The sequence below is a fragment of the Eumetopias jubatus genome, unplaced genomic scaffold (genome assembly GCF_037043125.1).
Source record: "Eumetopias jubatus isolate StellerSeaLion01/CBP00866 unplaced genomic scaffold, mEumJub1_p1.0 scaffold_8, whole genome shotgun sequence".
NCBI classification, from domain to species: Eukaryota; Metazoa; Chordata; class Mammalia; order Carnivora; family Otariidae; genus Eumetopias; species Eumetopias jubatus.
Window position 1 is genome coordinate 124,500,675 of NW_028274814.1, and position 26,148 is coordinate 124,526,822.

At 41.8% G+C, this 26,148-nt stretch overlaps 1 protein-coding gene across 1 annotated transcript; it reads left to right on the forward strand.

Moving 5' to 3' along the window:
- The first annotated feature begins 945 nt into the window (after positions 1–945).
- Positions 946–25,993, forward strand: TDG (thymine DNA glycosylase). The gene is made up of 10 exons (XM_028121686.2): positions 946–1,135; positions 13,965–14,107; positions 15,935–16,176; positions 17,778–17,847; positions 19,236–19,371; positions 19,565–19,647; positions 19,727–19,821; positions 22,817–22,988; positions 23,404–23,529; positions 23,971–25,993. The coding sequence occupies exons 1-10, from the start codon at positions 1,113–1,115 to the stop codon at positions 24,099–24,101; spliced, it is 1,221 nt and encodes a 406-aa protein (XP_027977487.1). The 5' UTR covers positions 946–1,112; the 3' UTR covers positions 24,102–25,993.
- Positions 25,994–26,148: the final 155 nt, after the last annotated feature.

The following is a 26,148-nucleotide window of genomic DNA, read 5'->3' on the forward strand; positions in this document are numbered from 1 at the left end:
AGGTGCTCTTGCACCTAGCGCCCCAGTAACCAGATTTTGGAGTCATTTGTTACAACAGCCTAACTGGGGAAAACGATCTATTTATTTATTTATCTTTGACGATTTATTTGTGAGAGAAAGAGAGCACAAGCAGGGGGGAGGAGCAGAGGGAGAAGAAGACTCCCCTGACCTGAACCATGACCTGAACCAAAGGCAGAGCCACCCAGGCGCCCCTCCATTAAGAGTTATTTAATGAAGTCCCTGTGACAACTTGAAACACCAGTGACAACTTGAAAACTAATGAAACAAAAAAAAGATATAAGAGCCATTGAGAAATAGAGCAGCTAGTCTGTAACGTAATAAGGGAGACATGGTGCTTAAATGGCATCTATCATACACTTGAAACGTTAATGTTTACATAAACTAAAGCAGACAGAGGTTTACGTAATGCTTTACATTTTACAAAGCAGTTTCAGTCACCCTCATTTTACAGATGAGGATACTGAGGCCCAAGATAACACAGTGACCTCAACTTCCAGGTTTTCCGACTCCAAAGTCTATTTGCCCAAAATCACACTTGATAATTGATACCCGATAATCAACGCAAAACACTGTTCTTAATCGGGATACAATTGAGGTGGACTGGCCTGGATAATCCTCATAAGCATAACTGTCCCACCCACACAGCGCCCCCAATGGACTTCACCTTCTCAGCTTCCGATCCGCCCACTATCGAAGAGTCGTGACGGACAAAAGCCTACGTCATCAGAGCGCGCCTCCATCCACCCTTTTTGTCCTTCACCCTTCCCGAAAGGCCAAGCAGCGAGCAGAACCAACGAGAGGGAAGTGAACATGATTGGGCTGCCTGTATCACGTGACGACCACAGGGCGTGGGATTTGGCTTCGAGCTGACGGAAGCGCCCCGCGAAGGGGGGGGGGGGTCGGGGCTGGGGGGGGGCGGTAGCTAGAAGCTCGGGGGAGGAGCTTGAGCGCTATCCGCTGTCCCAGTTCTGCCGGTAATCGTGTCCAGTCCCTGGTTATTGTCGTACAGCCGTTGGTACGCCGCGCTACTACGGAGACCAGTCATTTGCTTGGCCGGCAGGCGCAGCTGCCAGCAAGAGCGGCAGCGGGGAATGGAAGCGGAGAACGCGGGCAGGTAAGACCGGGGCGGAGCGCCGCCCCTCCCCCCGCGCCCCTCGCGCCCCTCGCGGCGGGGTTAGCCGGCGGGCGCGCGCACGCACGCAGGGGTCTTTAAATGCCGCGGCCCGAGTACAAAGGCCGGGGCCGCGCGTGCGCACCGCCGGCCGGGCCGGGCCAGTGCTCACCCGGGTAGCTCGGAAGCCGCGCCTCCAGCGCCGGGGCGCTTCTTCCGGCCTTCCCGACATCCAGCCGGCTTTAAGTGCGTTAGTCAGCAGCCAGCAGTCTGCAGATCACATTTCTTTTCAGTTGCCATAGTTGGCTGCATTTCCCTCCACCCTCCCTTATTATGCGAAGAGCTGTAAAGATGGAGTATCACACGTATCACTCCTGGAGTTTTATTTTAAAAGTTAGAGATTTATTGTGGCTTCTTCCTCCCATAGGTTTACTAAAAGCAGCGTGAGGGGCCGCAAGGTAGAGAACACTGCCGTACTGGAGCTCTTGAATTCTGGACTGTGACTAAATACTCCCGAGAAGTCATCAGTGCTTTCTGGTGATTTTAGGACGGACTTAAGAATCTACTTTCAATATGACCTTTGGGGAGAGTTAGATACGTGGAGAGAACATTTGGCAAGAGCAGAGATTTCGCGATTTGAACTCCTGGCAGAAAACTAAATGAAAAAAACTAGGGTCTTTAAAAAGAAAAAAGTGATGACTTATATTGGAATAAAATTCTTTTTGACCTAGTGAAGAATTTTCCTGACTCTCCGTGGCTCATGGGTCTTGAACTTAGGCAAGACACTTGGCTTCTCTGGGTCTGTTCGTGTCTGTAAAATAGGGCATCTCTGGAATCCGATTCTGACAGGCTGTGAATCTGTGTTATGTAGCAGGGATTAGATCACCAAAATCATCTTTAGAGTTTAGGAAAGGTATATGTAATAAAGTGTGGGCTTTATCCTGCCTTTGCTGGTCACATCCACACATAAAGTACTGCACTTCCTTCCCAGAAGAACTTGTGGAACTTGCTTCTACCTCTGTGATCTTACTTCAGATCAAAATTGAAACCTGGGTGAAAACTACCATCAAAAGAATTACACATTAGAAGACCTTGCTCAGTGTCTCACAGCAAAGTCTTAGGTCTCTGGTACAAAGTTTACCCCAAAATTGACTTATATTCTGTTCTTAACTTCATCCACAGGGTTATAGACCATTTTTAATTTTGACTCACAAAGTTTTAACCTCAGGAAATAGAATTTTGTGTTAGTAGTGTACGGGCTTTATCCTTGGGAATTCTGAAATGACTGAGGCCCCAGATAATCCTGAGAAATTGGGTTTCTGTCAGTCTTGACTTACACTAATCAAGGAGTAGAATGGAATGCTGAGTATAATGAATTTACTTTCTATTTTGGAGAGTAATTTCAAAAAATTCTAAGAAAGAAGTTCCATTAATATGGACTCTTAAAAAAAAGATAATTGTAGTATCATAACAAATATTTAAAGGCTAACCAGAGAGGAAAAAAGGAAGGAGACTATGTTTCTAATGATCTCCAGCATGAGAAGACATTTACCAAAAATGGAAAGTAGGATGTCAAATCAAAAATGACTGGAAAAGTGTGATACGGGCCACTGAAAATACACACTGAAAAGAGTAACCCTCAAATGACATCATTCTTTCTAGAAATGTTAAAGAGATCAATAACTGTTTTAGTTAGGTATTGACAGCAAGGGCAAGAAAGGTCTGGGTTTTCTGCCTAGTCCACTGGCATATTAGTAGATAACAGAAAACAAACACTTGGTTCTGATTTTGATTTTTTTTTAAAGATTTTATTTATTTGAGAGAAAGAATGAGAGAGAGAGAGAGAGAGCACATGAGAGAGGGGGATCAGAGGGAGAAGCAGACCCCCCGCCGAGCAGGGAGCCCGATGTGGGACTCGATCTCGGGACTCCAGGATCATGACCTGAGCCAAAGGCAGTCGCTTAACCAACTGAGCCACCCAGGCGCCCTGATTTTGATTTTTTTATCTCAAAGATAAAATGTAGACTGGAAATGGCAGAATGAATATCTTTTTTTTTTTTAAGATTTTATTTATTTATTTGAAAGAGAGAGACACAGCGAGAGAGGGAACACAAGCAGGGAGAGTGGGAGAGGGAGAAGCAGGCTTCCTGCTGAGAGCAGGGAGCCTGATGTGGGGCTTGATCCTAGGACCCCAGGATCGTGACCTGAGCTGAAGGCAGATGCTTAACGACTGAGCCACCCAGGCGCCCCAGAATGAATGTCTTTAAGAGACAAGATAAATGAGGACGTTTAAGAGAACTTTCAGTGCTCTAAGAGAAATCATATTTCCTGGCCTGGATAAGTTATATTTCAAATGAGAGGCAAGATTTCAGCCAATCTTTAAGACTTGTAGACGACAGGAGAGGGGCCCAAAGCCTGAAAATAAACGCATGGGTTCCTATTTCTTCCAAAGGTGGAGTCTGTCCTCTAATTTATTGACTTTGATCCTAAACAAAATTTTTACTTTTCAGTGGTTATTGAGCATATTTAAAAGGAACCAGTGACCACTAGGCTACAGTATACTTTCAGGAAAAAGTAGGATATATCAAGCTAGGTTCATTCCCTTTTGGATAATGATACTGGACTAGACAGCATCAGGAGGGTAATGATAGGAGGTACCTAAAAGTATGTAATCATCTCTCTCTGTCTTTACTATTACAGCAAAATTACTGTATACCAGGCAGTTGTAAGTGTTAACTAATTTAATCCTCATAGCCAATGAATTAGGTACAACTATTGCCATTTTACAGATGTGGAAACTGGGACAAAGAGGTTAAGGAACTTGAGCTAGTAAATGGCAGACCTGAAACTTGAACCCAGGCAATGTGGCTCGAAGTCTGCCTCCCTAACAACTGTGCCATGTACCACTTCTCTGTGGGCAAGATGAAGATGGACTGATGCAGTCCAATTAGGTGAACTCAGAACTGGTTTACTGCTGAAAGGATCAAGGGGAGGCTGAAGAGCGGTCTAATGTGTCATGGAGTGCTACCCCAACTTGTTCTTTTCAACAATTTAACAACTGCAAGGTGCTGATAAAACTTGTGAACGACCCAACTCTGGGAGGAGTTTATGGAATTGATAGTTTGAGTCAATCCAAATCAATCCTAATGGCTGGAATGGTGAATCACCTTTTACCAAAAGAGCCACAGTTCTGTGCTTGGGTGCAGAGAAATCAGCGATACAAGGGGGAGGTGATAAAAGGCAGTTTTCATTGATGATAAACTCCATATGAATCAACAGTATAATATGGGTGCCAGAAAAGCTAATGTCATGGATTCTGCAGCATGACTCCAGAATGAGGAAGGTGATAGCCCTGCTCAGTTTCAGGTTATGATGAGGCTATATCTGGAGTATTTTTATTTTGTTTGATTCTGAGCACCAAAAAATGAGAAAATCGTGAGGAAATTTGAAATCATACTATATGAAGAATAGTTGGCTGAATTGAGGATCTGGCTTATTCTAAATCTTTGTGTTTATAGATTCTAATAGATTATGTACCGCAAGTACCCAGTAATGCATGGTAAATACACATACTTCCACTTCGCAATATTTTTTTGTTGGTGGTGGTGTTGGGCAGCAAAGCAAGGTTTATTGAGTGATGGCAAAGTGATAGTACAAAGCTCCCGAGGAGGGAGGGGACCTGAGAGGGTTGCCATTGGAATTTCTAAGTCTAGCAGTTTTTATGGCTTGTTGGAGGGCTGTTTTAATCAGATTAACCCTCCTTGGCCTGTTACCCAGTCACATTTTTGTCATCTACCTATTACGTGGGAAAGAAAGGGTGGAGGGCTCCTTCCCCGGTGGTATAAAATCCCTTTAAGGGTGGTTTCCTCTTAGGGCGGGGGTTGTCTGCCTCCCAACTATTCTTCATCACTCTCCCCTCTGAAGAGGTAACGCTAACTGCTGTTAGGGAAGAAGGGTGATGACTGATTGTAGCTACTTCCTGCTGGTCAGGGGCATTGGATGGGACAGCAGTCAGGGTTCCTCTCATCCTGATCTATTAGGGGGTCCCCTGTAGATGTCTGGTTTGACCTCCATGCGAGGCTCCATCTGAACCACCATTTGGAGTTTGATGACCTTTGTTCTGGAAGATATAAAGCAGGTTAGGGCATTTAGGAGGCAAGGCCCAAAGCACAGTGCAAGACCGAGTACAGCTCGGGTCAGGCGAGAGATAGAGGCTGTTTTAGTGAACTCCCCATATACTGTGAGGAGAGGGCAGGCGAAGGGAATGCAATAAGGATTATGATTTTGATGGGATATAGGGAAGGTAACATTTAAGAAGACTTATCTGTGTCCGGTCACTTCAAGACTAGTTTGAGGTCTTCTCTGGGTTCACAGAGGGATTTCATTTCCTTGTTGTTAGGCCCCGTTGGGGACCAGGGTTTGACCTTGGAATGGTAGATCCAGGCTTCAGATTTAGAGGGAGCATGCTTTTCCTCCATGTCCTGGTATCCACAAGCAACAGTGGCCTTGTTATGCCCAAAAAACCTTTCCGACAAGGGAAAGTTGTGGAGTCCTTAAGTTGTATGGGAACAGGCACTGCTGTTAAGGCCCAACCCATTTCAGCCTGAGTTGCCCAGACCTAGGAATTAATATCAACCTCTGTTTAGGGGAGGCAATTGCTAATTTGCCCAGGGTCTATCAATATGAGAGTTAATAGCTCTACCTAAGAGAAGTGTGGGGCTCTCAGGCATTAAGAGTGAAAGGATATTAGATCTCCCTAGGTGCATCCCAGAAGGTGAGAAAAAAATTTGGCTTATGGGTTGCCCGGTGCCACCCTTTTTTTTTTTTTTTAAGATTTTATTTATTTAATTGACAGAGAGAGAGAGAGACAGCGAGAGAGGGGACACAAGCAGGCGGAGTGGGAGAGGGAGAAGCAGGCTTCCCGCCGAGCAGGGAGCCTGATGCGGGGCTCGATCCCAGGACCCTGGGATCATGACCTGAGCTGAAGGCAGTCGCTTAACCAACTGAGCCACCCAGGCGCCCCGCCCGGTGCCACCCTTAATGACAACACTGCTATTGAACAGTTGGCCCGGGACAGAGAGTAGAACAGAAAGGGTGGCTCCAGTATCAAGAAGGAAATCAACTGGTTTTCCTTCTGTTTCCAAAATTACCTGAGGGTCTGGGTTCCCTGTAGTGAGCTGTTTTGGAGGAGCCACCATGTAGAGCCCCAGGCCCCATCATCCCAATCAAGGGCGCTGGCCACCTGACCCTCACAGATTGAGGTCCCCGAGGGCATTCAGATTTCCGGTGTCCCCCTCCACAAGTGGGTTCCAGGGCAGTGGTTTTTGCCATGGGGGCATTCTCACTTCCAGTGTCCCGGGTGGCCGTTCTCTTTCGTTTCTGTGCCCACTCTTCTCTTGGTCCCAACTGTAAAAGACCCACTGTTAGAGCTCTTCTAGGGTCCCCTTGAGGCCAACAGCCAACTTTTGCAGTTTTTTCCCAAATATCTGGGCTTTAAGAATGATCTCAGCCTCGGCGGGGGGAGGGGAGACCCGGGGGAGGTAGCTGTGTATTTAATGAGAGTCTCTCTCAATCTATGAAAACTGTTGGGTTTTCTTCCTGAGTTTGGGCTGACAGTTAATTTACCAACAGACCCAGATATCCTTTACCAGAGACTTTGAAAGCTATCTTAACAATTGCCCGTGACAACTTTGAGACAGACAAGATTAACCACCATTTTTTTACCAACAGACCCAAATATCCTTTAAAAACACAAACTTATGTCTGGTAATTGATGCTTTAGCACTTTATCCTCTTTGGAAAAGGCCTAGATATAACCCCATTTATCATCCAAGCAAAACTTTCTTAACAATTACTATAACTTTTGAGAACCCCCATTTTAATGTGAGCTAATTTCACTTTCGGCAAGCCTAGATAGAATCATTCCAGGCTCTAAACCTCATCAGCTTGGACACGTGAGCATGCGCCATGTTTTTTCCGCTAAGTGGAAGTATGCAGTCCATGTCAGCCGGAGAAGACAGGGAATTTCCCTGAGAAACAAAGGGAGTTTTGGCAGCTGCTCGGGAATATTCCTTAAAGTCTCTGTCCTGAGGTAGACTAACCACAGTTGGCTCCAATTATAGCCATTAACCTGGGAAACGAATGAGGGAGAAGCCCCCATGTACTGCTCGATCCCTCTAGGATGCAGGCTTGGAATGTCAGCGATACGAGTTTCCAAGGGGATTGGTAGGATCCCAGTTATGGTCTTGAAAGAGTCACAATTGGGGTCTTGAGGTATAGCCTGGGCTCCAGTTGGAAACTGAAGCCACCCATGGGCTCACCCATCCATACCTTGATCCCCATATCCTTCAGCAGTGGCCAGAACCCCACGTTTTTCTGCTTCGGAGGGGGTCTGATTTAACAGAAGCATTACATCCAAGTTTGGAAAACTTTGAGATCCCCCTTCATCTCAGGTCTTGTAGTGGCACCTTCCCTTGGTCCCCCTTTGAGCACTACCTCTTCTCAAGCACCAGCAGGGGTTCCAGGATAGGGCGGGACAGGTAAGGGGACCTGATCTTACCTTAGGAAGGATGGAGCCAGGGGTGAGATTCCCCTGCAGACTCCATTTGCCTATCTGCTTTTGATGTGGATGTGGTATTCCTTTGTTCCATTCCCCCCCCACCCGCCTCACCCCCCCACCCCCCGCAACTGGAGTGGTAGGGAAGGTCCGGAAGAAAGTAGCCAGGAGGCTGGGATCAATCCTACATGACTGAGATCAGAACAAAAGAAAATGAGCTTCCTTTTTCCCAGTTAAAACCCGGAAGGTGTTCACCTCAGGTGGCCATGTCTCGTCCTCCAACTTGTATTGTGTCCATGCCCTAGAACAAAAGAAAATGAGTTGCCTTTGTCCAGTTAAAACCAGGAAGGCATCCAAGTAAATGATATTGAGTGACTTACAGGTCTGATACTCTTCCTATAGCCTGTAATGCCAGGAAGGGACTCTCAAGGAATAAGGGCCTGGTCAGGGAATTACCCATCTACAAGAAGAGAGGAAAAGGCGTCCCTTACTTCAGTTTCTTACAGTTGATCAGGGAGACATGGGCAGAGAGGAAAAAGCATCCCCCACCTCAGTTTCTTCTCATCTTCTCCTGATGTGTGGCCCTAGGTACTCATGCAACTGACAGCCAGAGCCCCTGTCCTCTCTGTGAGAGTAGTCGTGCTTACCCAGGCTTGGTCCTACCTCCAGAGAACAACCCTGGTTTTCCTACCCTTAAGACTCCCTTAGAAGTCAATGGATACACTAGACTTCTTTTAGTAGAGTTGTTCTGTCTGGCATAGCCACATGGAGGGACAAGATGGGGCAGCCAGGGAGAGGAAATCCACCTGAGATAACCCCTGTGGAGCTGAAAAGTTGAGAGATCCCTTAGATCTTAGTTCTTTTGCCCTGCTTGACCATTCCTTCACATAGATGGTATAGCCAGTTCAAGGGGTGTCCTAGTAATGCCCAGGATAGGAGTCAAACAGGAGACTGTTCCTCACCATAACAGGGAACTGTGAGTGAGATCCCTTGGAGGCTACCCGAACCACTCACAAGAGACTGTCCAGGGGACCATCCTGGGCTTTCCCGCTAGTTCTCTTAGGGGAGGAATCAGCCCAGAAAAGTGTAGTAGAGGAGTTTCGCTCTGGATGCTGGGATGGGCAAGGAAGGAACCAGGTCCTTCCAAGAGCCTTTGTGTGTTCAAAGGGTAGCCTTGGTCAGGCCCTTCAGTTGCTGCTAGGTTTTCCCTAGGTCCCTCACATCTGGTGATCTGCCCCGAAAGGAGTTCTGAGTCCTTACCAAGTCGACATTCCCAACTTCCGTTGGGGGATCAGTGGGAAGGAGGCCAGAGAGCCTGTCCCTTGAGAATGGCAGCTGCGCTAATGGCTCTCACGTGGCTGACAGGTGCTCACTGTTTCAGCAAACAAAATGGGGAGGAAGAGAGAGGCGGGGGAGAGAGACTTGCTGCCCACTACTCACAGTTGTCGGGTGGATATCCCGAATGAATCCCCCAAAATGTTCCGGGGTTTTTTCTCCATCAGTGTCCTCGTTTCTTGGGTACGCCACTTCCAGGAATGAAGAGGTAGACCAGACAGAGTGGTGGGCAGCAAAGCAAGGTTTATTGAGAGATAGCAAAGTGATGGTACAAAGTTCCCGAAGAGGGAGGGGAGGGGACCCGAGAGGGTTGCCCTCTGCTTTGCAATATTAAATGTAGTCTTTAAATAGTTATGATGGCATTTGGTCATAGTTTATATAACTAGTTCCCTTTAGTTGAGCGTTTGGATTATTTAGCATTGATTTTTTTTGTAATTATTCAGTGTTGTGTATGATTGTTTAAATGAAAATAATAAAATACTGCTATAGAATGTCATTTCAGAATTCATATGTTGAAAACTAACCCCCACTGTGATGATATTTGGAGGTAGGGCCTTTGGAAGGTGATTACGTCCTGAGGGTGGAGCCTTCATGAATGGGATTAGTGCCCTTATAAAAGAGGTCCCAGAGAGATTCTTCTCACCTCTTCCATTCTGTAAGGATATAGTGAGAAGGCAACCCATATGAACCAGGAAGTGGGCCCTCAACAGACATTAAATCTGCTGGTGCCTTGAACTTGGACTTTCCAGCCGCCAAAACTGTAGTAAGAAAAAATATGTTTTTTTGGTTTTTTTTTTTAGAGAGAGAAAAAGTAGGGGAGGGAGAGAGAAAGAATTGCAAGCAGGCTCCATGCCCAGTGCAGAGCCCAATGCAGGGCTGGATCTCATGACCCTGAGATCACAACCTGAGCTGAAACCAACAGTCGGGTGCTTAACTGACTGAGCCACCAAGGTGCTCCTAAAAATTATTTTTTGTAAGTCACCCAGTTTATGGTATTTTGTTATAGCAGCCCAAGGAGACAAGTATATTTAGAAAAGAGCAGTTAAATCTTTAAAATAGTGGGAAATGGGGCTCCTGGGTGGCTCAGTCAGTTAAGTGTCTGCCTTCAGCTCAGGTCATGATTCCTGGGTCCTGGGATCGAATCCCACATCAGGCTATCTGCTCAGCGGGGAGTCTGTTTCTCCCTCTCCCTCTGCTGCTCCCCCTGCTTGTGCTTGCTCTCTCTCTGTCAGATAAACAAAATCTTTAAAAAAAAAAAATAGTGGAAAATAAAGGATTAAAGAAGTTGGGGTTCGTTTTAGAGAAAATCTGGAAGTTTGAAGTACAGCAAAGCCTGAATTAACTGGACTACTCAGTCCACTGTGTGTGTGTGTTTTGAGAAAGACTGTTGGGAAATACCCAGTTCTTCAGGAAAATACACAGTATATCCACTTCAGATGGCTATAAAAACCAGTGCTTTGAATACTGATGATCAAGAGAAGGGGGCTGTGAATGGAGGCTAGGAAAGGGGGGGGCAGTTAGCTGCAGGCAAAGGGGAGGTGAGATGGAGGATGTGGGGACAAATGATAGGGGAGAAAAGTGAGCAAGGGAAATAAGATCATCCCTCATGCTTAGCAATTTGATATGAAGGAGTTAACAAAAAATAAAAACTCTTTGGGGGCTGTTCGGAGTCTGGACAGATTTAGTCCTGTTTTCTATATGTTGTCTGTATATGTAGAAATCATTTTCATGGTCCTGAGAGGTCCTGAGAGGATGAGTGACTTGACCAGGTGCTCTTCTGTTGCTGTCCCTCAACACAGAGAAAATGATGCTTTGTAAATTTTGCACAATTCTGAGTTCCTAAGTGGCAATCATATATAAATACAACAAATGTATTAAATATTTTTAGATTACGGTTGAACAGGTTTATGCTACTATCCAGCAGCATACTATCCACTAATACAACTGTTACTGGATAATAGACAATTAAATTATCCAGAACTCTAGTTTTCTAGCTTTGAAGTTCTTGAAGGTTTTTGTACAGATGTATTGCTTGCTCCTGCCAAGTAGTAGGAATGTTGTGATGCACTCTTTCCTTTTGTTCTGTTAGGAAGCTGTTGATCAGATGATAAGACGAAACGCTCAAGTATAGTGTATTACCTTAGAACTTACACATCATATTTTTCAAAGCTTTATTTTTCTATTTCTAATTTGTTTGTTTTCTATTTCTAATTTAACTTTTTGTGAGGTACCAGGGATCATTTTTAGAAAGATTAAGGGACATATTGATATTATCGATAAGTTTCTCGATTTCTGTCAACATACCAATTTTGATTTTGATTTTATCTCTAAAATCAAACCTCAGATTTTTTTTTCTTCCTTTTCACTTCTTCTTCAGCCAACTCTGATTCTAAAATTTTAATTTTCAGATTCTGAGCTTCAGAATTTAATGACCCCAAAATATGCGAAAGGAACCATGTTTTAGAAATTTATTTTTTAAAGTTCAGAATCCTTTTGAGTGTAGTGTTTTCCTAAATTAAGTATTTTAAGTTTGGACTTTGTGAAGTGCTCGAAATGGGACACATCTGTGAAACTCTTGAAAGTCGTAGCAAGAAACAAGGGAGAGGGTGGAAGGTTGCCCTCCTTTCTAAGTGACAGACTAAGAACAGACATCGTGCATTCTGGCCACTCACTTATTGTCACCATATGTCTTTACTTTTATACCTTCCAGCTGAAAGGGCTTGCTAACATCTCAGGAAACTGCTGCTGGCCACAATCAATATACAGTTCATTTTACTAGAATTTCTGAAGGGTCACTAAACAAGATCTCGTGATGTAACCTAGGAGTATCCAACCCCTCATTAGAGTATATATGTCATCAACATTGAACAACCAATGTTTTTACAATTTATCAAAAAGAGCTATGAATATTATTTTTTAAAAAGACTTTATTCATGAGAGCGGGAGGTGGGGCGAGAGAGAGAGGGAAAAGCAGGCTCCCCTCGGAGCAGGGAACCTGTTGCCTGACTTAATCCCAGGACCCTGGGATCACAACCTGCGCCGAAGGCAGACGCTTAACCAACTGAGCCACCCAGGCGCCCAGAGCTATGAATATTATTAAAGAAAAGTGGAGGTGGGGGGGACATTTTACTTTGTGCTGAGCATGATTTAAGCACCTCTCTTCATTTTTCACATTTGAGCTTCTAGGACTTGTCTACATATTTTCCTGATGTGCAGCCTTAGGTTACAGTACTGTTTTGTGTTCTTTTTGACTTTAAAGTCTGCATTAAACATTTTCTGTGCTTTTAAAAATATCAATAAATGTAATTTTGCTGCATAGTATTTTCTCATGGACTGAAGTTTACTGCATTGCTGTGTCTATTTTTTTACATAATTGAAAACAATTTTTTTAGATAAAAAAGTAAAACTCTTAAGATAGAGTGTAATATCTTTCTAATTCTTAACCTTTTCTTTAGCAGCTTACCCTTAAAGATAGCCTGAAGCCAAAGTTACTCTCCAGTCGTTTGTCCATTGGGGTTTGGCCCCTGTCTCTCTCTGAGCACCTAGCATCCTAGCCTAGCCGCCCACAGATAGTCTGTTACCCTGTGGTGCCTTGGCCATTTAAGCTTATTAAGGCCATTTTATTAAGATATGAATTATATACTATAAAGTTCACCCATTTAGAGCGTACTAGTTTGCCTTTTTAATCTCTGCTTTCTGAGCTTCTACTTTTCTTGCTCTGTGACTAATAAGTGAGTTCACCACAGAAAACATGACTTTTCTCTCCAAATGGTGAACGATACTTATCCATTTTATTTCGTAGTGTTTTCCTTCCCATTGTGTATTTATTGGCATCATTTGGCATCAGCTGTAGCTTGAGTTACATAAAATATATGTTTACTTCTCTGGCTTTGTGCTGAGGGCAACAGTTTGAGATAGTGGTTTATAGTCATTGAAAGTATTTTTTTGGTAGTTGCTTCTTGTGAAAAGTTACTTTTTGCCTCTGTTCCTTATATTGAACTGACTTACTTGGAACAAAGTCTGAAAAATGTTCAGAAAAGAGGTTTAAAGTGTTTTTTTCCATAAATTCCCACAGATATGTACAGAATAACCATTTCTAGTCCTAATCTAGTGGCAAAAAGCCAGCAACGGTTTAGAAACAGATCCAATGAATAAATCGTTAAGTAGGCAGATAAACCAAAAGAGAACCTTAAGTTAGATTGGAGGGAAGGCAGGAGTGGGGAGATGTTAGGCAAGAGTGTAAGGGTTACCAAGACCCGGGAATCTCGTGTACGTCGTGGGGATTACAGCTAATAATACTGTGCTGGTTACTTGAAAGTTGCTAAGAGAGCAGATCTTCAGTGTTCTCATTGCAAAAAAGAACTGGTAATTATTTGACAGGATGCAGATATTAGCTAAGACTGTGTTAGTAATCATTTTGCAGTGCATGTATCAAAACACATTGTGTGCCTTTACCTCGTACAAGGTTATATGTCAATTGTATATCAATAAAGCTGTGTGACGGTTAGATTGGAGGGCATCTTTGTGACAAAAGGGATTAAATCTGAAGATAGAGACACAAATGGCTTTTATGGACACTTTAATCCTATATGAGCTGTTGTGCCTTTTAAATGTCTCTGCTGTAAAATTCCCATGATCTCATTTCAGGGAAAGCAGAGGCTGACTTGACAGGACTGGTAAGTTTTATTGATGACACATCTTGTCATTAAACAGTAGGAGAGTTAATTAACGTTTGGTTAGTAGGCACAAAGTAAAAATTGGGTGAATGTGCACATGTGGAAACAGATATCCCTTCTCCCCTTGCCCCTATTATCAACTCCAAATATTACAGCCTGGTTACAAACCTTTTGGATCCTGAAGTTTTTTTTTTTTACAGCTGATTGTTTAAACTTCTAGTTGGGTAACTTTAATTTCACATTTTATATTTAATTGTTCTTTCAGCTATTCTCTTCAGCAAGCTCAAGCTTTTTATACATTCCCATTTCAACAAATGATGGCTGAAGCTCCTGATGGGGCAGTGGTGAGTGAACAGCTGATGCCCGCAGAAGTGCCGGACCCAGCTCCTGCTCAGGAACCTGTACCAGGTAGTTTTCATCCCGATAGTGTAGAAAATTAACTATTGGATTAGCCAACATATGTAAAAAAGGGTTTAATGACGAAATTTAGTTTTATTTTAGTATTAAAATTTTTAGCCACCTTTTAAGTATGTGCAAGGCACTGTGATAGGTTTGGAGGAGTAAAAGAACGTGGGTCCTGTCCTCATATATCTCCTAATCTAGTAGGAGAAAATAATAATGTTATACTTCAGCACACAGGGGTGAAGAGGGACACAGGATACTGTGAGAGCTCATAGGGTGACACCTAACTCAGACCGAGGCCCAGAGGCAGCTTCCCAGAGCTCTGGAAGCCATGGGTGAGGAGACTTTATCCCCAGGAAGAATGGGATGGGGAAATTCCAGGCTTAGGGAACAGTGTATGCAAAAGCACAAATGTGAAGAAGCATGACTGTTGAAAAGTAGTGATTCTGTGTTTTGGCATCTGGTGTATAACCAAAAAATAGTAAGTGATGAGGCTTATAACCTGAAGAATGTATGTGCTGTCCTGAAGGCAGTAGGGAGCTGTTGAGAGAATATAAGCAGAGGGTGACTTACATAGACTGACATTCTAAAAGTCGGCCTAGAAATACTGTAGAGGATGGATTGGATAGTAGGGAGTGAGGCAGGATGTGGAGGCAGAAAGTGGATTCGAGACTGAATAATCTGGGGCTGAAATGAGGAGCACCTGAGGGGACGGAGAGGAGGTCATGGTTTTCTCCAGGGCAGCGGTATTGTATGAGAAATGGGCACAGCGTTCCAATTTCGGATTCCAGAAACACATCTGACTCCATTGCATTGGGGATACCTCTGCCTTTGACTCTCCTGTTGCCTCCAAGGTCGATCCGTTGGCGTAGGGGATGGCTAAATCAGGGTGGGGTAGAGAGAGGAAGGACAGGAGGCTGGGCTAGGGAACCACCAAACAGTAGAAGGGGGAGGGACCCAAGAAATTAAGAGCGATGTTGAAGAATTAAGGGTAGGAAAACCAAGCCTTTTTGTGGGTAACTTTAAGTTGGTGGTTCTTGACCAAGCACCCCCCCACCCCCCACCCCCACCCTGCAAGGGACACTGGGCATTGTCTGGAGACAGCTTTGATTGTCATGATTGGCAGGGTGCTACTGGCCTCTACTGGGTGGAGGCCAAGGTGCTATTAAACATTCTATAATGGACAGCACAGCCCCCTATAACCAAAAATTATTCAATCTAAAATGTTAGTAGTGCTGAGATTGAGAAATCTCAATCTGCTTTAGGTCCTGAGGTAGATCCTGCTCTTGCCTTTTGAAAAATACTTTCATCCCAGAGATTTCATCCTCAGCACCTCTACATTCACCTCTTTGGCTGTGTGTGGAACAGAATATACACTCATAATCTCTAAAACAAGTCCATAAGCCATTAGAGGCTTTCTATTGCTGGAAATTATGGGGAAGTTGAGTTAAAATGCTTCTCTTCCTCCCTATTTTTCTACTTATTTTTTCATTTGTTTATTTAACTATGTATTTACATTTAGAATTCCTATAAAATAGTATAGATGCTTTGTATCCCTGGGGAGGCCAAGAAGACAAGTAAGAGTGTGCGGAAAATCAGTCTATGGTTATTATGGACGTTTCATCCCAAGAACAGCTAACAGAGGAGAGAGGGTGGGGTGTGGGGCTGCGTGAACCCAGTCCCCGGGTGAAGGAAGGGGAGAATGGTGCAGAGGACCCTGAGGTGGGAAGGTAAGAGTGTTGATAGGGTGAATTTTCTGGGAAAGCTGCCTAACGTTTGTAAGTTACATTTTTCTTCATCTACATCTACACTCTGGAAATTACTGTGTTTCAGAGACTCCAAAAGGAAGGAAAAGAAAACCCAGAGCAACAGAACCAAAAAAAACAGTAGAACCCAAAAAGCCTGCTGAGGCCAAAAAATCTGGCAAGTCCACAAAAGCAAAAGAAAAGCAAGAAAAAATTACAGACACATTTAAAGTGAAAAGAAAGGTAGACCGTTTTAATGGTGTTTCAGAAGCTGAACTTCTAACCAAGACCCTCCCGGACATTTTGACCTTCAATCTGGACATTGTGATTGTAAGGATTTTTGTCCGCATTTTGGTTTTATAAATAACATTGCTGGATTAATGTTACGTAACCTCTGTTCTTGCAAATAGCATTTTGTTGAAAAGAACCATTTCTGAGAATCCTTTTGGTAGTAAATGGTATCTCCTTCATGAGGTTGTATTATATAGGTGTGTTTAAGAGGATGGGTTTCAGATCCTGCCATATGGGTATGACCTTGGACAAGCCTTAACCTTCCTAATCACCAGTTTCCTTATTGGTGAAGCAGGGGTGATGATAATACCTCTCTCATAGAGTTGCAGTTAGATAAAATAATCCATGTGGATCCCTTAGATCGCATGACACTTGTGAGGTCTCCGTAAATGCGAATACTGATTTTGAGCTTTGGTTTTTGTCAGGAACTATCAGAAATAGCACTGTGCAACAACTGTAGCTGATGTGGAATAAGCTGCTTGCTGGGAGTGGAGAAGCCAGCTGTGGCTGGACCTGGACTCAGTTGATCGGCTGCTCCAGGACCTTTCTCTTTCCGGCCCAGTTGGGCGGGTGTGGGGGCCTGGGGATATGTGGGGGTCAAACTAGTCTTTGTTTTTTAAATTTATTTTATTATTTTTTCTTTGTATTGAAGTATAGTTGACACAGTGTTACATAGTTTCAGGTGTACAACATAGTGACTTGACAATACCATGCACACCACAAGTGTAGCTGCCATCAGTCCCCACACACTACTACAGTCCCATCAGCCATACTCCTGATGCTGTACCTCCCACTCCCTGTCACCCATTTTGCCCATCCCCCTGCCTCTGGCCACCACCAGTTTGCTCTCTGTATTTATGGCTCTGTTTCTGCCCTTTTTTTTTTCCCCTGACTGGTTTTTGTTTGGTCGTTTTTTAATTTTTTATTTATTTTTTATTTTTTTAAAGATTTTATTTATTTATTTGACAGAGAGAGAGACACAGTGAGAGAGGGAACACAAGCAGGGGGAGTGGGAGAGGGAGAAGCAGGCTTCCCGCAGAGCAGGGAGCCCAACACAGGGCTCGATCCCGGGACCCTGGGATCATGACCTGAGCCGAAGGCAGACACTTAACGACTGAGCCACCCAGGCACCCCTGTTTGGTCGTTTTTTTAGAGAGAGAGAGAGAGACCACACAGGCAAGAGCAAGCAGCCTTGGCGGGGGAGGGGCAAAGGGAGAGGGAAAGAGAATCCCAAGCAGGCTCCATACCCAGGGCAGAGCCTGAAACGGGCTCCATCTCAAAGACCCTGAGATCATGACCTCAGCCAAAATCAAGAGTTGAGTGCTTAACCAGCTGAACCACCCAGGCGCCCCCAGACTGGTTTTTAAAAACAACAGCAACACTTAAAAGGGAATGTTTTTCTTCACAATGGAATACTTTGGGGGTCCCTGGGTGGCTTAGTAGGTGTGGAGCTTACTTAAAAAAAAAAAAAGGAATACTTTGTTCAAATCAAGACTAGGTACCTGATAAAACAATATTGCTTATGATGCTGGATTAAATTTTGATTTTAATAAATTTAGTTTTGTCCATCATTCCTCCACAGAAGCCCTAAGGCTTAAACCCTACTTTTTAAGACTTAACTGTATAAACATTTTTTGTAGATTGGCATAAACCCAGGACTAATGGCAGCTTACAAAGGGCATCATTACCCTGGACCCGGAAACCATTTTTGTAAGTAATTACTTTTTTTTTATTATTTTACTTTTAAACTAGTATGTTTATTAATAGTTTGGGGTTTTTTTTTAAACCAAATTGTGTTTTTTAAAAGAGAGATTGTTTGTAAAAATACATACATGTTTTCTGTGCATGTGTACACAAAAATAAAAGTTTTGAAACTTTTTGGTGTTTTTTGTTCACATTTTGGTGTGAGAGAGTGGAGGGGCAAGAAAAGCAGTACTTCCTCCTTTGTTTTGCTAATAGTTTTGTAGGAGTTTTACTATATTTTTTAATGAATTTTCTCTCTTACTTGCTATCTGCGGTGCTAGTAACAGTAGTACCTCAGTGTGCCCGTGCAGACAGAATACGAACCTTTCCAGATTTCTGCTCATCTATTTCCTAGGAGAGATGAAGTGCATTGATCATTGGTGATCAAGTTGTAATAGTTAAGAAATTTTGTGATTGGAGACACTCTCCACAGATACTTCGTATCTAGCAGAAAATAGTATTAAAGAGCCTCATACTTGTAGAGTGAGCTTTAAAACCAAGTATAACTACTGTTGTATTATCTTCTGTGTAAGTCCACTTACCTAACGCGGCCCAATAAAAAAAGGCATGCAGTAGGCCCTCAGGAAATACTAATCCATTATCTACGTAACATTAAAAACATTTAGGGCAGGGGCGCCTGGGTGGCTCAGTCTTTAAGCGTCTGCCTTCGGCTCAGGTCATGATCCCAGGGTCCTGGGATCAAGCCCCGCATCGGGCTCCCTGCTCGGCGGGAGGCCTGCTTCTCCCTCTCCCAGTCCCCCTGCTTGTGTTCCCTCTCTCGCTGTGTCTTTCTCTGTCAAATAAATAAATAAAATCTTTAAAAATAAATAAATAAATAAATAAATAAAAACATTTAGGGCAAAAAATACAGTAATGTATTTTTGGAACTAAGGACATATTTTTTAAAAATTTCTAGAAAAGTTTGAACTTTTCATTTCTTCCACTATCAGGGTGTTTGAATGTTACAGGTCTCTTGGTGTATGTTTATCTGTTCAAGTTATTCCAGGGGCAGGTAGTGGTGTTACCAGTTATTAGAAAGGAAAACAAGCAGTTTTGAAGTTTCCTACACTGACTAGCTGTGTATTTCCAACAGCCATTTACCTAAATTGCCCTGTGAAAAAGGGATAAAAATAGAAATTAATATTTCATAAGATAGTTATCATTAAATGAGATAATCCATGCAGAGGGCTGCACACATAGTAATTGCTTGATATGGTATTTACCCATAATTTTTTAAATATCATAAATTTTTTTTTTTTTTTGTACTTTCAGGATAAAATGTAGACTACCATATCGATTCATGGGGCAAAAACCTTTGATCTATATGGAAATAAACTGAACTCTCATTTTCACAGGGAAGTGTCTGTTTATGTCAGGCCTGAGTGAAGTCCAGCTGAACCATATGGATGATCACACTTTACCAGGGAAGTACGGTATTGGATTTACCAATATGGTGGAAAGGACAACACCAGGCAGCAAAGATCTTTCCAGGTAATTACATTTATTTTTATAGGTTGGAACCTGTTCGTGCAGATGCCTTATATACCGTTGAAATACTATATGTACTTAGTTCAAGCTGACTTAACAAATACATGAAGCGATCTTTTATCCACAGATATCTCAATTTAGCATATTATAAATATTACCATACTTATATTTTGACTACTTTTTAATTCAATTTTAGTAAAGAATTTCGTGAAGGAGGACGTATTCTAGTGCAGAAATTACAGAAATATCAGCCACGAATAGCAGTGTTTAATGGAAAATGTAAGATTTACTTTTAAATTTTATCTTTTTTCTTTGCTAACATTATGGGCAATGTAAATATGTTTGTATTTCATTTTAGGTATTTATGAAATTTTTAGTAAAGAAGTTTTTGGAGTTAAGGTTAAAAACTTAGAATTTGGACTTCAGCCCCATAAGATCCCAGACACAGAAACTGTAAGTCCTTAAAATTACATTTGTAAATCAGCTAAATATGAATTTTTTTCTAGCTAGCTTCCCTTTTTTATTTGTCCTGTTCATCGTAATTGATGCCATAAAAAAACACTGGATTTTGTTGAGTAATAGTTACATATCAACTCAAAAAAGTTATGTATATAACTCAAAGTTATATAGTTGCAGATTAATTCAGGTACTGGTAGTTAAAATAAAGAAACATTTGTCAGATAAAATGTCTTACTGATGTTATTTGGTTAAAATATTGGAAGGAGCTAGCTAACATACATTCAAAATCTATTTAATGGCATATTCTTACCAAATTCAAGTAGAGTAGGCTTTACTGAGTATGAAACAAATATATAAATATGGACATGCTCCCGATTAGTAAAACTGCTCATCACCCCCTGCTTTTATATCTTAGCCCAGTTTCATTTTAGAGCCGTATAAATAGTATAGAGCTCAGTTGCAGACAGACATCCAGCCAGTCTGACTGGCACGCGATACTCTTTACTATGGCCTTGTACATGAGGCATCATGAAGAAACAGTGGTTATCAAACTCTGTCATTTCCCAGAGCTTCTGCAGACATTTGGCTGAAATTTTGCTTCTTAAATATAGTTTTAAGTTTTGTTTACAACTTTTTAAAAAACAACATACACGCATAGACCCATGTGTTCTAGACAGTACTTTAAATGATGGAGAAGCCAGTGTCCCACCAGGTTTTTATGGAGACCTCAGAATAAAGTTTCTGCCACTTACATTTGAACTTCTCCTTTAAATTTCTTCTGTTTTTAACTTGTTTTAAATAGGTGATTGATAAAGTAGGTGGTAGCCCTGGTCTTTCTTTAAACCGAGGCCTACACTTGTCTACTTTGGTAAAATTGTATAGCTGAGTTCATGGCTTTCTATAAATTCCTGCATTATTGTCCCTTAAGAGCCAGATGAGGCTCAGGTACCTCTCTTGGATATATGTGGCCATAATAGTGCAATACTAAGTGAACTTGAATCATATCACGACAGGTAGTTTTACCTCTTATAATGAGCTGGGAGTACTTGTAGCTTTTAAAATGTATTCTTTGTTATGAAATACAGTTATTGATGATGTTAATGATTCAGCTCTGAAATAAAAAACTACTTTTTTGGGACACCTGGGTGGCTCAGATGGTTAAGCGTCTGCCTTCGGCTCAGGTCCTGATCCCAGGGTCCTGGGATCGAGTCCCACATCAGGCTCCTTGCTCAGCAGGGAGCCTGCTTCTCCCTCTCCCTCTGCCCCTCCCCCTGCTCATGCTCGCTCTCTCTCTCTGACAAATAAAATTAAAAAAAAAAACTACTTTTTCAAATTTCTGGATCTTTTTAAAGATTTTATTTACTTGAGAGAGAGAGAGAGCGCATGAGCAGGAGCAAGGGAGGGAAGTAGAAGCAGACTCCCCTCTGAGCAGGGAGCCCAACTCGGAGCTTGATCCTGGGACTCCAGGATCATGACCTGAGCTTAAACAGACGTTTAACCAGCTGAGCCACCCAGGCGCCCCTCTGGATCATTTTATTTTATTTATTTTTGAAAAGATTTTATTTATTTCAGAGATAGGGGGAGAGAGAGAGAATGAGAGAGCACCCAGGCATGAGCAGGGAGAGGGGCAGAGGGAGAAGCAGACTCCCTACTGAGCAGAGAGCCTGATACAGGACTGTATCCCAGGACCCTGAGATCATGACCTGAGCCCAAGGCAGATGCTTAACCGACTGAGCCACCCAGGTGCCCCCCTCTGGATCATTTTAATTGAAGAATATCTTGGGATGGGAAAATGTGCTATTACAAAACCTGGTAGCATTTGCACCTACACATCTTTATGAGTCAGGAGTTTCTAAATGTCTTCTAAACAAAATTAAATAATTTGTTTCTGTAATGTTATGGAGGCCAATATAGAAATTGCAACTGGAAATTCCATAGTCTAGCAGCCTCACTCTTTGATATATATGTGGTATGTATTATTATATATGTTGTATTCTATGAAGGACAGTTTGTTGTCAGTATCCCAGATGATAAATGCAAATGTCTTTCTCCTTAGTCCTTCCAATTCTGGGCATTTATCCAGCAGATATGCTCACACATACTCAAATTTGTACAAGGTTTTTCACTACAGCTTATAATAAAAAAAAGACTGGAAATGTCCTAAATGCCCACAGCTGGGCCTTGGTTAAATAAATATACAAGTACTACACAGCAATAAAAAAGACCATCTTTTTACTCTAATCTAGATATCTGGTACAGAATTATCTCTGAATGTGCTGTCGAGTCAAAAAGCAAGGTATAGAACAGGGAATAGAGAGCATGTTACCATCCGTGTGTTTTTTAAAAAGGGTGTGGGAGAGTACATGTATTAGACACATTTGATTGTATATTCATGGAATACCTCTGGAACCAGCAACTTTGATTGCCCTGGGAAGAGAACGAGGTGGATAGAGGTAGCATTGGGAGGGAGGACTTTCATTGTATACCTCTGTGCCCTTTTGTACCTTTAGAATTGTGAACAGTCTTGTCTATTAAAAAGACAAGACTATTAATTGACAAATGAACATGGGGCAGACGCCTCATCATTTTTGATTTATTGACTTTGTAATAAATAAATTTTACAAATTTGAACTCAAACACAACTACTTTTTTTCAGTTTGCATGTATTAATTATGTGATAAGCATCATTATTAACCTAGAAAAAAATTTTTTCCTCTCTATGTAAGTGGATTTGGTAGACTTGTAAGATTTACGTAACTATAAAATTTTATAATTCTATCTCTGGGGGCGCCTGGGTGGCTCCGTCGTTAAGCGTCTGCCTTCAGCTCAGGTCATGATCCCAGGATCCTGGGATCGAGCCCCGCATCGGGCTCTCTGCTCAGCGGGAAGCCTGCTTCTCCCTCTCCCACTCCCCCTGCTTGTGTTCCCTCCCTCGCTGTATCTCTCTCTCTGTCAAATAAAAAATAAAATAAAAAATCTTTAATTCTAGCTCTGCTATGTTATGCCATCATCCAGTGCAAGATGTGCTCAGTTTCCTCGAGCCCAGGACAAAGTTCATTACTACATTAAGCTGAAAGACTTGAGAGATCAGTTGAAAGGCATTGAACGAAACACAGACGTTCAAGAGGTGCAATATACGTTTGATCTACAATTAGCCCAAGGTGTGTTCCCGTTTTCACCCCATTTATTCATTTCATGGATCTGTACATTACAGGAAGCATGTTGTGGATTTAAAAGCAGGAGAAAAGAAAAGTTGTATTTGCAGCCAAAGTGCTCTGACAATAGACATTAGTCACTGTTAAAAATCTCCTTTTACTAAAGTCATCCGATGTGGGTACTCCTGCAGATGTTGAGGATACAAGAAACATCATAGCCCACCTGAAATTAAATCTAATAGGCTTTTACAGTTCCTATGAGTTAATTCAGTATATGTTATAAAGAGTTTAAAAGATAACAGAAGATACGTCTCAGGATACATGAACTAGAAAAAGATTTGTTCGTGATGACTTCTGAAGAAAGCTGTTTTCAAAACCATTGTATAAAATCCATTTTAAATCCCTTTCACTGTCCTCACAGAGGATGCAAAGAAGATGGCTGTTAAGGAAGAAAAGTATGACCCAGGTTATGAAGCAGCGTACGGCGGTGCTTATGCAGAAAATCCGTGCAGTGGCGACCCTTGCAGCTTCTCTTCCAGGGGGCTAAGTATGTTCCCCTCCGGATGTGCATTCCTTTCAAACGCTTGGTTTTGTCAGGACTGGGGAAAAGGGGTGGTTTTGTTTTTGTTTTTGTTTTTTTTTTAAGAGAATGAATTATTGACGCTTAGGAATGGGACCATGAAAATCTTGTCAGTGGCCAGTAGTGAAAATGCGATGGTTATCTGATGTTCTGCCACACGCACGTGTGCAGCTGATTTTCTCTAAGTCACCGAGTCATCCTAATCGCATTCCCTCCATGAATAACAGTTGAGGGATTCTCAGTCCTGTGTCTGCTGAGAGAACAGAGATTTATCATTGTAATCAAGAAGCTTGTGTAACTATTTTAATAGCAGTTTCCCTTCACTGGACTGCTCAGACCTCCTAGTTAAATCCTGTAACGTTTTTAGATAGAATAAATTAATCCTAACATTCTTTTCCCCCCTGGCAGCTGACAGTGGAGAATCAACTTTCAGTGACATTCCAAACGGGCAGTGGATGACCGAGTCGTTTACAGACCAGATTTCTTCCTTTAATAATCATTGTGGGATGCTGGAACAAGACGAAGGAAACCACGCTTAAGAGTGGTGTTTCTCAGCTCTACCTAAATGCTGCAGTTTTAATGCAGTTGTCAAGAAGTGGCCCTCAGTTTGCTAACTGAGGCATTTTATTAGTATTTTACTCTGTGATATAATGATAGTACAGTTGTGTGGTAGAATCAACTGTATGAACCTAAGTAAGTTGGGAAAGAAAAAGTAGGGTTTTTTGTGTATGAGTTTTTGTATTTGAATTAACCATCATTCCAGCTTTTTATAAACTATACTTCACTTATGAAGAAATTAATTTTCTTTTGGGAGTCACTTTTAATCTGTAATTTTAAAATGAAACAGTCTGAATATTTATACTTGATTATTAACTGTGCATAAACCCAGATAGACATTATTCCTTTTATGCCTAAGAAGGGCATTCTAATATTAATTACCACTGATAAAGAGGCAAATGTGTTCGTTTTTGTATATGAAGTTAACCCACAGTGGAGGCTCATTTGGTAGTTTTTAGTGGTGTTTGATGGGCTCCCTGAGTCGTATTTACACTCACACTTCTTTGCCTCACCAATGGGGAGTGTTTGTGAGAGATGCCCAGCAGTAGAAATACAAAGTATGGCCTTCCAGCAGCAAGGCTAGCCTGGCCTTATCTGACAGGGCACTGAGGTCTGGTTTTGACCTCGTCACCCCGGGTGTTAATCCTGTAGTACAGGTTGAAACTGTTGTGCTGGGATGGTAAGTTCCAGAGAATGCAGTAGACCTTTTTTAAGTTTGTTACTTATTCCTCTGTGTTTTACTTGAGAGACATACATTTGATAGGGAAGGAACTGAATTTTTCGTACAATATCTATCACCATTCTAATTTTATCCTCCTCGGCTTTAAGGGTATATAACGTGGAAAGTGGTGACAAATGAACTCTTAGGCTGAGCAACAACATGCTGGAGATGTTTGATAATCTGATTTAAATTGGTGCTTTATGTACATGAGGTGTATTAAGATAACAGATTTTTTCTTGCTAGGTGTATCTAAATAATTTTTAAAATCTCTACATCATTGTCTGTTACTGTGGACTAATTGAGCCTCATGGCAGGGTTAGTTTGAAGTAACATACCTTTGTGATTTTATGCCTTTTCCATGGTGCTACAAAGAGTCCAGACTACTAGGCCTGGTGGATAGTAAAGCTGGGTATTCAGAAATGCCATTTGCAGTTACTCCTGGTCACTTCTGAATATCCTGATTTCATACATACCCAGGGAGCATGCTGTTTTTCAATATGAAAATATTTATGAGGTGGTTTTTTTTTTCCCGAAGAGATTATATGGCCTGTTCTCTGTGTAATAAGAGAAACAAAGTCTTGTGAATCTTAACATACTTTTTAGCTGTGGCTATGATGGATTTTATATATCCCTTAGTCTAGTTCAAACTGTGTAAAAGTTATTCAGCCCATGTTATTTAACTCATGTACTGTACTGCTGTTTACACGGATATTTTATGCAGGTGCTTGGAAGTGCCTTGCATCAGGGATTAGGAACAATTGAATTATTTTTTCATGGGACTATGTAAAGCATGTAAGTAGGAATTGCTTTGGTATATAATGAGTGTAGCCTTACAATAGATTTTTTTTTTTTTGAGTGGAGAAAATACCCTTTAAATTATGATGGACACTCATTAGGGGGTTTGAGGATTTTCCAAGCATACAATAATGGTGTTTTTCATTACATATGAAGATGAGTAGTAAATGTTGATATATCCTATACATGACAATATGAGACTTTTTCATTAAATAATATTGAAAAAGTTTTTAAATTCATTTGAAAGTCTTGATGGTTTTTACAATAAAAATATTAAGAATCATTATCCTAAGTTGCAAGTTTTTCTGCAGTAGGAGTGACCGGTATTCTTTCCGCCCTTACATGTGAGGTCGGTCTACCCTGTATTGTGTTTAATGTGTAGAATAATACATATACTGAAAATCATTAGAAAATCTGCAAATATTTTATTTTTTCAGACATTCATGTTTTAAATGTAATATATTGTTTTACAAAAGACAAGACTTGCAACCTGTTGAAAAATACCTAAAAAA